The sequence below is a fragment of the Buceros rhinoceros genome, unplaced genomic scaffold (assembly GCF_000710305.1).
Source record: "Buceros rhinoceros silvestris isolate BGI_N320 unplaced genomic scaffold, ASM71030v1 scaffold7637, whole genome shotgun sequence".
NCBI lineage: Eukaryota > Metazoa > Chordata > Aves > Bucerotiformes > Bucerotidae > Buceros > Buceros rhinoceros.
In genome coordinates, this window is record NW_010422711.1 from 9597 (window position 1) to 20384 (window position 10788).

At 38.8% G+C, this 10788-nt stretch overlaps 1 protein-coding gene across 1 annotated transcript; it reads right to left on the minus strand.

Moving 5' to 3' along the window:
- Positions 1-598: 598 nt before the first annotated feature.
- On the minus strand, positions 599-9977 carry LOC104487913 (gamma-aminobutyric acid receptor subunit beta-1-like; the record flags this gene model as incomplete). Its single annotated transcript, XM_010140142.1, has 4 exons — positions 599-946; positions 8026-8276; positions 9582-9734; positions 9840-9977. Coding segments are annotated over 4 exons (890 nt in total), but the record flags the coding sequence as incomplete, so codon positions are not given.
- Between the last annotated feature and the right edge of the window lie 811 nt (positions 9978-10788).

Sequence of the window (10788 nt, forward strand, 5' to 3'; positions counted from 1 at the left end):
ATCCAACCAGCTGATTCCTCAGTTAGGAACTCAGTCGGTTTGTCTCTGCTACACTTTCTTTTGAAGTTCATTGCCTCCTTTAGTGATACTTCTCCAGACATTGGGGAAATAATTCCTAGTATAACTATTAACTTTGAAATGATGTGTGATGAAATAGTTATCCTTTGATCAGTTATTTCTTCAAATTTCTTTACACTCTAAATTCTGAAAGACTGTGACACATCTACTACTTTGAGTCCTTTTACTGTCTTGTTTGGAAGCATGCTGCTGTGGGGTGCCAAAACGTGGTAAGAAATAGAGTAGGACTAATTTTTATTCTACTTAAAAAAAAAGATAAATACAGGTACAGAAAGGTCATTGGTGTAAAAACTGAGGTGTAGCGCTTTTGCTGAAGGTGCTTTTTAAGAGCAGATCTGTACTACTCTGATCTGACGTGGTGAGGCTGGGATTGTTTTGGGGTGGTTTTTTTTAAAGCTTGAATCTAGAAATATTCAGTGGCTGAACATGTAACACTATGGCTACTGCAGTTCTTCAGAGTTAACAAAATTGAGAAGGAAAAGAAACAAGTAGAATTACTATGATAACATTATTGCATAAATCAGTGGACATAATACATCCAGTAAACAACATTGAAAAGAATAAATGTGATGGGAAAGACCATTCTGGACCACTTGTCTATGGCGTTAACATCAGTCAAATCAGGGATTTTGACTTTGATCTGGGATGCCCTTCTTCGTAAGCGTCCTTTTTTATGAAGCCTGTGCCTGTCCAGAGCGCTCCTACTGTAGAGGTCTCTGCTGGAAGTGGCTCTTCTGTACTGCAGGTTGGCACTGTCGTACAAGTATGTGGTGGCTTGGGGGTCACGGAGGCTCATGAACATGTCTGAGCTGCTGATGTCATTTCGCATTTCAAGTGCACTAAGAAGCATGTTTCCATGGGAATCAACCTGCATCAAGGAATAAATGTGAATTAGACAAGTTCTTCATCCAGCCCAATGTGTTTCCCAGATTGTCAGGTACTTTCTGGCTCTACTACCAAGGGACACACGGGACTGCAGTCACAGTCATGTCTTGTACAACATTGATAAAAGTGAAAAGTTACTGAACACACTTCCCTGACTAGTGTGAAATTAGCTATTAGGCATTTAAGTACTTTCCATCCCGACCTGGCTCCTTGGCCTCAGACATTTTAATTCAGTTAGTTATCCCATCCCCTGTAAAGTAAAACTTTTCTAATTTTATCTTTACCTTAGATCACATTCTTTATGAAATACTGATTTTCAATGTCTGGTGACCTGACACCTGAAGCTTTCACATACTCAGCGTGAAAGTAAAATGTTGCTGTCTCAGCCCATTTTCTTTGGTTTTATACAGGTTTAGATCTATAAGTTAGTTTCAAAAACAGTTTTGTAACAATGGGTTTGTCATATGAAGAGCATGAAGGTACACGTGTATTTTATTAGTTATTGTAAAATGCTTGTGATGAGAATTCATTTTGGAGAATTACTATATGGTGGAGATGGAAATCCCCACTCAGGATACCACTAACTTGCTCATGTGCAGATAGAATAATCCACTCAATGAAACCTTGAAATCAGTTGCATTTTTTATATGTTGGTACCAGAAACAGTCATTTCAGATGTGTTTATCACTTAATTTATTTGTACTGTTATTGAGTCAGGGCACTGTTTTAAGTACCTAAGCAAAGAACTAGAAACTGCAACTGGTATGTACATGTCTGGCACAAGCCATTATATAGATGCACATTTAAAATATTTCATTATCATTGCCTTTCTTGTGTATGAATGTAATTAACCATGAATGGATGATTTACTACAAAGCATTTACCTTTTCATGCATCTTTAGTTTTCTAGATGTTTGTAGAGAAATCTCTTTTAGGAAAAGTTTTTTGGTGTTTCCAGGATGACTCCTGACTTGTCCATAAAGAACTTCCTAGATGTTTCAAATTCTCAGACATTTAAACATCCACTGTACCTCACAGGAGGAAAATACACAGATCTCTTAAGTGAAACTTCAAAGACATTGCCTTGAGGCTTGAGTATTAAAATTGTTTTTGTGAACTGTGGCATTGAACCTACGGCAAATATATTACAAGCTATACCATTCCTTTATACCAAGGAAAAAAATTACTTGTTGACAATATCTAGTCTTGTAAAGCACCAGTAATACACAATGCCTTGTTGTACTCTGAGCTTTATGTATTTAGCAAGACATAGGAGAGCTAGGAATAGGTATAATAATCTACATCAGGTTTGGAGTAAGTTCAAGAAAAACTCGAAGCAGAGCACATGGTGAAATTCAGTCTCTGGGGGTTGCTGCAGAGGAAAGCTGGAACCAGAGCAAGCCTTGGTTCCACCTGACAGCATGGAAGATGTTTCTTCCCATCGCTGGAAGGACAAAATGTTGTGTGATGACTGCTGGTGTATTAACAGTGTGCCAGACTAAGAACTTACTAACTGAAAACAAAGAAGTGAAGGGGCTATTTGTACAAAAGCTACCCAGGAGAGCTGTGGGGAAAAAAAGTCTTCTAAACGGAGAAATAAATCACCGCAGATAGAAAATGCTCTACTGAGGTTTAGCAACTGAGTTTATACATGCCAAACTGAGCATTTGGTGGGAACATCCCAGTTCCCATCACTGATTTGGAAGGAAAGCTCACATATTTTGGGTTAGAGAGGCCACGTGGTCACAAACCAGCATGGTATTTGCAATCTTTATTTGAGATATGGGCTACCCAGTTTGTACTTTTTAGGTCCAGCCTTCATATTTAAACAGAAGGAATATCCAAGCTAGGGTTTCCTACTCTCCAGAGGACTGCCGTAACTATGGGACTGTTCATTCCTCTTAAGTTCTGACATTTTCTGTGGAAAGAGCAATGACCTCAGAGTTTTCTCTGTGTAGAAAGAGATTTTTTTTCCCCCCAATTCTCAGAGGTTTGGATAGGTCAACCTGTTCTTCCCAGTTATACAAAATAGCTCTTTGAGCTGTCTTTAATTACATCATCTAATGTTTAAACTCATTGACTCTAGTGTTAGTATGGCAGTAACAGCAGTGCAAGCATCATTAAACAGTTATTATGGCTTGTCTTTTTGTAAAGTCAACTCATAACTGCCTACAATCTAAAGTGATTCATAAGGATGTTTCTTAATCTAAAAGACCCTGTCAGTTTATTATAAGCCATGCAGCATATGAATTCCTGCTTTAAGTGTTATGAACAAACCTGTTATATTTTAAAATGAGTTTATTTAAATCCTTCTAGGCAGGATGATTTGTATACATCACGAAGAAATTCAGTCTTTGAATTGCAGACTTTGCAATTCAGAGCAGAGGGCCTTACACTGACATTGAATAAATCAGCTCAGGGAATTATAAAAGCTCTTCTTATGTACCTGGGGCAAATTATTTGCTTGTGCGACATGAAGCTGGACTAATAGTTAATTTCCCACATCGTTAAAAACCCTTTCAGAATTTACTGAAGTTCACTCCAAAATATTCTTAAAACTTGTGCAGCTGAGGTTTCGTTACTGAAGTGCAGGATTTCTACAAATTCCCGTAGGAATCTGGAAAATGTACAAATTGTCAAGGAATCCCCAAAAGAGACTTGTTATTAGTTCTGCTTATGTTAATGTCAGAATGAATTAACAGGAAATACGTGCTCAGGAAAAGCTGTAAATTTTCTGACTTAAAATATTTTCTCACTTACTTAATGTGATGTTACCTGGGGCTTGCTGTTGGTCCTGTGCTAAAGGAAGCCTGTGCATCAGAAATAGCCAGCAGGCTTTAACTCATTCCTTCTCATGTCTCAGAGATGAGGCTGTTTCCCCACATCAGGTACGTATTGCAGTTGTACACTGCCATTGTGGCATTGACACATTTGCATCAGGTGACATGACAAAAAATGGGGGTGGAAGAGACAAGGCTCTGTCTACTCAGTTTTCTGGCCCCCTAGCTGTCGGTCTGCTGAGGAGTAGAATATCTCAGTCCCCTCCTTAGGCAGGAAAGATGAGACATATAAAGCCCAGAGGAGCTCTTCTTTGCTTGGATATAACACATTTATTTTTTCAAATAGCACCTTGTTGTTCTTTAACTGGAATACCCTAGATTTTATTACACAAACCAACCACTGTTCAGTTAAAAACAGGATTTCTTGCTTAAAAGTTATTCTGAGCCTAAACGTGTGTTTGCATGAACATACACACTTTGCCATGTTTGTACAATGCATAAATTTTGCCTAAAATTGTAGAAAGCTGAAGAGTTTTTTTTTTTGTCTTTTGAACATACGAAGAATATGTGAAGAGGATGTCAAAACATCTAAATTTGACATTGTGTTAGTCATCTGGTATAATTATCAAAGTTAAAGTATTCTTCAGATGCATGTATGTGGTGACGCTTCTTGTACTGACATTTGTACCTATATTGAGTGTGTATCTGTACTGAATTTATAGATTTTTTTATTTTTTATTTGCACTGGAACTATCTAAAGCCTAAATCAGCACAGGTACATATATATATACATATATATGAATCTTCATCAGTGATGGAAAAGCTTGGATTGTGTGCTTACGAAACATCATAAAAAGAAATAATAATCTGGCTTGTACGTTTGCTTAGAAAATTAGTTTCCTGCTTAGGAGCATCAAAAGATATTGTGTAAAAGTGTAAAATAGTTAAAGTAATAAAAAACCCCTCCAAAACAACAGCCATGTATTGACCATATGAAATGTACTCAGTCAGCTCTAGGGGAAGAACATGTTGTCATTCCTTGGCAGAGGATGGATTTCAAATGCTTAGTGCTGTCTGGAATGGGTTTTTACCTGTTTGGATTTTTTTTAATGTTTTCTACTGGGAGATAAAAGGTAAGAACTTTTGTTTTGTCTCAGTAGGAAATCACCTTTCCTTTCCCGTAAGATGAAAGGTTCGGGGCCATATTACGCATACAAGCTGTCTGGCTGGAACAAATGCACTAGTGTAATCACAATCTGATCTGCCAAGAAATAGGTTATGCTCAGCAGGGATGTGCTTATTCAGGTGTGGATTTACTTGAATGTTGAGCTAGTTGCGTGGTGATGTGCTCCCTCCTTTTTCTCCTTCCAGTAGCTACTGCACTGGAAAATAGCATGTTTTCTTTGGAGCCTGTGGCTGGTTTCTGGCTTTCCATCCCAGGTGTTTTGTGGTTCACAGGTTTGAAAGGATGGTGTGATGCTGTGCAGAACCAGGGAGCAAGAGACCATCTATCACCTGCCTTGTGTTGGCATTTATGTGTCCTTAATGGCTCAGCCTCTTTCCAACTCACATTATGATTGGGTCCTACCTCTTTCTCATGCTTAAATGACATCTGTGTAATGATTATTCACATTATAATTATCTGGGGAAACAGAGGCAGTTGCATGCATGAACTACCTAAATATTTTCTTGCTGGGTGGTTTGTCCTACTTATCCATAATTATGGTGGTTTCCTGAGTGAGATCTAGCTTCAACAAATGGACAAGGAGCTATAAACAGTCTTTATGCTTTATTCACAGAAAGCTTGTTTAGTACAAATTACTGTTTTCTGGCATTCTAAAAATTAAAATGGAACAAACTGTGGAACTGGAGAGGCTTTATTTCCACCTTCTTCAGTCTGTAGACCAAGGAACAGCCACATATGAAACAGCAGTATGGTTTAATTTTCCATCTGGTCTTCTCTATAGTGTGTTAATATCGCGGTCAGTTTGCTGAATGTTGCTCACATGTCTAACACTTTTGTTATCTGATGAAGGAATTTAAACTCTTTTAGTCATGTGAGTTGTTTGTCAGATGAGAATGAGCGGTATCTTCACCTGGCACAAAGAGAGGAAGCACAGTTACATATTTTCTATGGGTTTTAGGTCCCTGTATGGATAAGTGGTATGGGTCAAGAGTAAAAGAGAAAAAAATATCCTATAGCTGTACATACTTACAGCTGTACTTCTTCTGTGCTCCAAAGACAACTTTCCTCTGCTTTGGTACAGACTTCATAGTACCAGTGAAAAATCTTACAATGTGAGGAAGGGGCTGGGAGATGACCTCACATAACATGACTGTGTCCTACTGTTCCAGTCATGTGCATTCTTCCTGCTATGACAGGAATATGGCTATTGGACATCAGCACTTCCATACCAAGTAAAACGAATGCTGCTCACAAGGTCTCGCATCACTGCATCGCCAGTGGGATAACAAAATCCATTGATGTCTATTCACATGTGTGTGTCTGTATATATGTATATACAGATGTATCTAAAATCACAAACCTGCACTGATTGGGTAGAAAGCAGTCTGTTCACTCAAAGCATTCCCAGTTTCAGAATGGAATTGCAGTCTAAAGCGTAAATACTTACAAACCTTAGTACAAAGCACGAATGTCTTCTGTGTTCTGTCAGAAAAATGCTCTGAAAAGTTCAAATCTGGTTGTAAATACTTTCCATCCCATTCTGATTACTGGTCTCAGTGTAATCTTTGACAATATAACATTTAGACAAAACCTCTTGTCATGAGTAGGGCTTTTTGTTAGTTAAACAAAACCTCTCCAAACAGGTAAGAAAAAGAGCTTACCTGCCCTCTTATCATTTACACTTTGTCATCCTCTACTCAGTTCAGTGCACTGGGGCCCATGTAGCCAAGGCTGACCTCTGAAGAAGTGTTGCTTCCCTCTTCATCATGAACTTGCTGTGCTTCTTCTCACCTAGGTTGGGTTATCTCAGCAGCTGTTGAGGTGGCTGGTCAGAGTTTGTGGGTTTTGTTGGTATTTTTCCCTTCCTTGTCTTCCATAGAAATGGTTAGACAGTGTCCGTGCAAAGCAATCCGTAACAGGGTGGCTTAATTCCTCTCCCACTGTAATAAAGCATCTCTTACACATAGAGAAAGGAGGCGAATGCAGGTAAGGACTTCTAAAGGGCTTGTGAGTTTACTGAGACTGAGGGCATGACAACCCTATTAATGATGCTTAGTTGTAGTGGTGTGGCTGCTGTGACCCAAGACACACAATTCTAGAACTGATAAAATATCACAGAATTTCTGAAATGCACTTCCTGATGTGTATGTGAAATTGCAACCATCAAGCTACAATCTTACCTGCTACAGTTTTAAGTGTCAGTCTCATTCGTCAAGCTGCACAGAGACTGCACGGATTTATCCAAATGTTATCACCTCAGGCCACAACAGTACAGAATTTTATAGCACAGCCTGTGTAAGATCTCGTTAATACTTGGATGTAATATATTGTAAGAAAAGCAGAGAACAGAATAGAAGTTTTGGCTCATTAGGATATGTATTTTCCTCTGACTTAGATTGGTCCAAATACACCCGAGGGAAGTGATAATTTCTGAAAAACTGGGCAAAACCAGAATAGGTTTATAGAAGTTTGCAAGTGCTTAGTGATGTACCTCTACATTAATTTTCCATGTTATATATATTAAAAAAAGTCTGTAATATTACTTCCTGCAGTTAGTCTGGCTTGTTTTTTAAGAGGGGGTAGCTGTGGGCTGCTTGAATTTAGCCTGAGGGAAACATCCTGACATCTGTGAAAGCGATTATAACCTAGCAGCATCCTCCTTGTGTTCCTGGAAGCTCAGTGGCGTGGGTTTATTCAGGACTCACCAAAGCAACAACGTCTGTCTTTGTTTTCTACTTTTGGTGTGTAAAGAGGAACCATATAGCAAATATTTTTTCTATACCACCTTCTACAGCAAAGACATATACAGTTGAACTTGTAAATGTTTCACTTGGTTGTACCCCTTGTATTCCTTCTCTGTGGCAAATAAATGCTTGTTCTGCGTATTCATTTGCATTTTCTGTAGTTTCTTACTCTGTTTTCAGCTGAAGAAGGAACAAACCGTATGTTGCTGTAATCTCCTTAAAAAACAATTTTTCATTAGACAACCTTAAAAGCTTTTGTGTATGTGTTTAAACTGCATTTATCTCTGTCATCAGATTCATCACCATTGTCACAGCAGAAATAACATTTGAAAAGTTAGCTTCAACGTTTTACCTGGACTCTATTAATTTCCAGTCTGCTCTTCTCGCCTGTAGCATGTCCTGCCCTGTCTGCTGCCTTTTTTTGATGTTGGGGTCCTTTCCCAAAGAATATGTAGTTTACAAAGGCATATTCCAACAAGGCCAAGAACACAAACACAAAGCATCCCATCAGGTAAATATCTATTGCCTTGACATAGGGAATCTTTGGCAAGGTCTCCCTGAGGTGGGTGCTGATGGTGGTCATGGTCAGCACAGTTGTGATTCCTGCAAAAGGAAGAAAAGGACATTGACTAATGAGACTGGGAAGGAGACGTGAGTGTGAAAGGCATAATGGCAGCATTGCCCAGCTACCATGCACTTCTCATGCAGATTGGCTTAATTATGTGATCAGATTCTTAACAGCGTTCTGCAGGACTGGAAAGGAAGACTTCCTTGTAGGCCTGCTGATTAGCTCATTCCTTGGCTTTCCATGCAACAGAGGGTGAACAAACTAGCCTTCGAAAGCCCAGGCTATCTCGGTACATCTTGCTTTAATTTTGACAATAATTCTGCTAGGGAACATGGTGTTAGCTGACCTGGATAGCAAAGACTTTATCGCTTGGTTTTTTTTACGGGAGGAAATGCTTCTAACTTTATTTACAGCAGTAGCCCTGCTTGACACCATAGGGTGGCTTGCATGGCTCTGGGGAACTAAAATAAGTGTCTAGCTTTTGCCTGAAAACAGAGGGTGGAAAGGAGAAAGGGAAGCTTTGTGATGAAGTGATGGTCTTTGACGAAGAGAAAGTTATACATATGTGCTTGTACCAAACCAGCTTTTCCTGTTAAAGGGGTGCTTGCAAGTAAAGCATTTCCATCTCATTGTGTTATCCATCACTGCATGATTCTTTATTTTGTGTGTGTGTTTTGTTTTAGCTGTATGAAATTATTTTTTAGTCTGATTTAATCACAGGTCATTAATGCATCTAGATAATAGCTCTGGGCACAGGTGTAGTGAGTTGAATTTACAGAAAGGTGGGACACAATAGAGCTGGGACAACATGGCTTTCTGGCATTAGCAGTTGAAACGCATGTCTGCCTTAAAGCGCAGATGGTGGCAGAAGGTCTTGGTTCTTATAGAAAGTTGTAGGAAGGAATATAGTAAAACAGGCTTATTTGGTGTAACCTGGTATATCTACATTGATGTCAGTAGGATCTTGTGTGTTCATTCCAGCCACATCTGGCCTGAGAGGACACTTTTTAACATCAATGAAATGTGGGTGCTGCACAGTGTAGTTATCCTCAGATACCTGAATCAGAACTTTATGCTTCAGTTTGGAAGCAAGATACTTTTGGCCTGATCCAAAGACCATTAAGGCAACTGGAATTCAGACAGGATCCCAAGCCAACTGCAGAGCAAGACCTTCAGAAGTAGGCAAGGTGACACCTGCCTGCCTTCCTGATGACGAAGATCCTACACTGCATGTCTAAGATTTCAGTTAATGCTGTTGCAGTCAGCTGTATGGATTTGTGGTTACGGTATTCCAAGGTAACGAGTATATATGTAGTTCAGCGATTTTGAGAAGAAGTTACCTAGAGCAACTCTGGCAGCAGAGGCATCATAATTGATCCAAAATGATACCCACGACAGAATTGTGATCAGCGTGGAAGGCATATAGGTTTGCAAAATGAAGTATCCAATATTTCTTTTAAGCCGGAAGCTAAGTGATAATCGAGGATATGCTCCTGAAAGAAAGAAGTCATATAATGATTAATGTCTAACAAAAGTTAGACACTGACATTCCTGGATTGGGGAAGAGAGGGGAGCTATTTTAACTAGCCAGTGCTTACCTGTTGTAAATTCCACTCTCTTTGATACCATCTTGTAATCAACGATAGAAAATTGTGGGAGCTCGATGTTATTAACTCCTGTTACTGCCGACTGCCCTCCATTCCAGTAAAATTCAATATCATCAGTAGTGTATCCATCTGAAACAGAGGCACAATTTGATTATTGATTTTTCTTTTTGTTTTAATACTTGGCTTAAATAGCTGCGGTTAAAATGGAAGGAGCTGCTGTTAATTAGGAATTCAGCCTTCTGGTGTGTGACTTTTCTGTTACACAGAAGCCACATAGCCTCCTCTATAACCAGGGGAAGCTTCTAGGAGTGGAAAGGGAGAAGACAGAAAACAAGGACAGAATTTAAGATTAAAGATCAGCTTTTAGTTAGCTGTAATACTACTATTTTTCAGTCAGGCTTGACTTGTACAGTTTACAAACAGACTGATATAACTTCACTGAAACTTTTAAACTTGCCTGGAGGAGCTCTGACAGTAAAACCAGGTTCAATTCCTGGCTTTGCCTTTGATTTCCTATGCAGGCTGTGACAAAATACAGTTTGGAGCCAGCGGAGGCAAAGATGATTCTAGAATGATTCAGGTGTCTGTGTTACTACCTGACAATGTCTGTCAGAGCTGTAGATATCCTTTTGATATTCATGCAGCATTTTATATTTTAATTAGACCACGCCATCTTTGATCTTCTGTTCTCACAGAACTATTTCCTATTGACTTCAAAATTAGCACGTTTCTTCTCTTTCCTTTTAACAGCTATGTTGATTATTTATCATTTAATTAAAAATTAATTTGCCATTCTAGCACTGGGAATGTTAACATTGTTACTATTTTCAAAAACATTTTGATTAAACTCAAAAGTGATTGAGTTTGGAGACAAATCTCACAACTGATGACATTTTTAAACTAATATTTAGTTCCATTTTTGGAACTAATATTTGGTTTC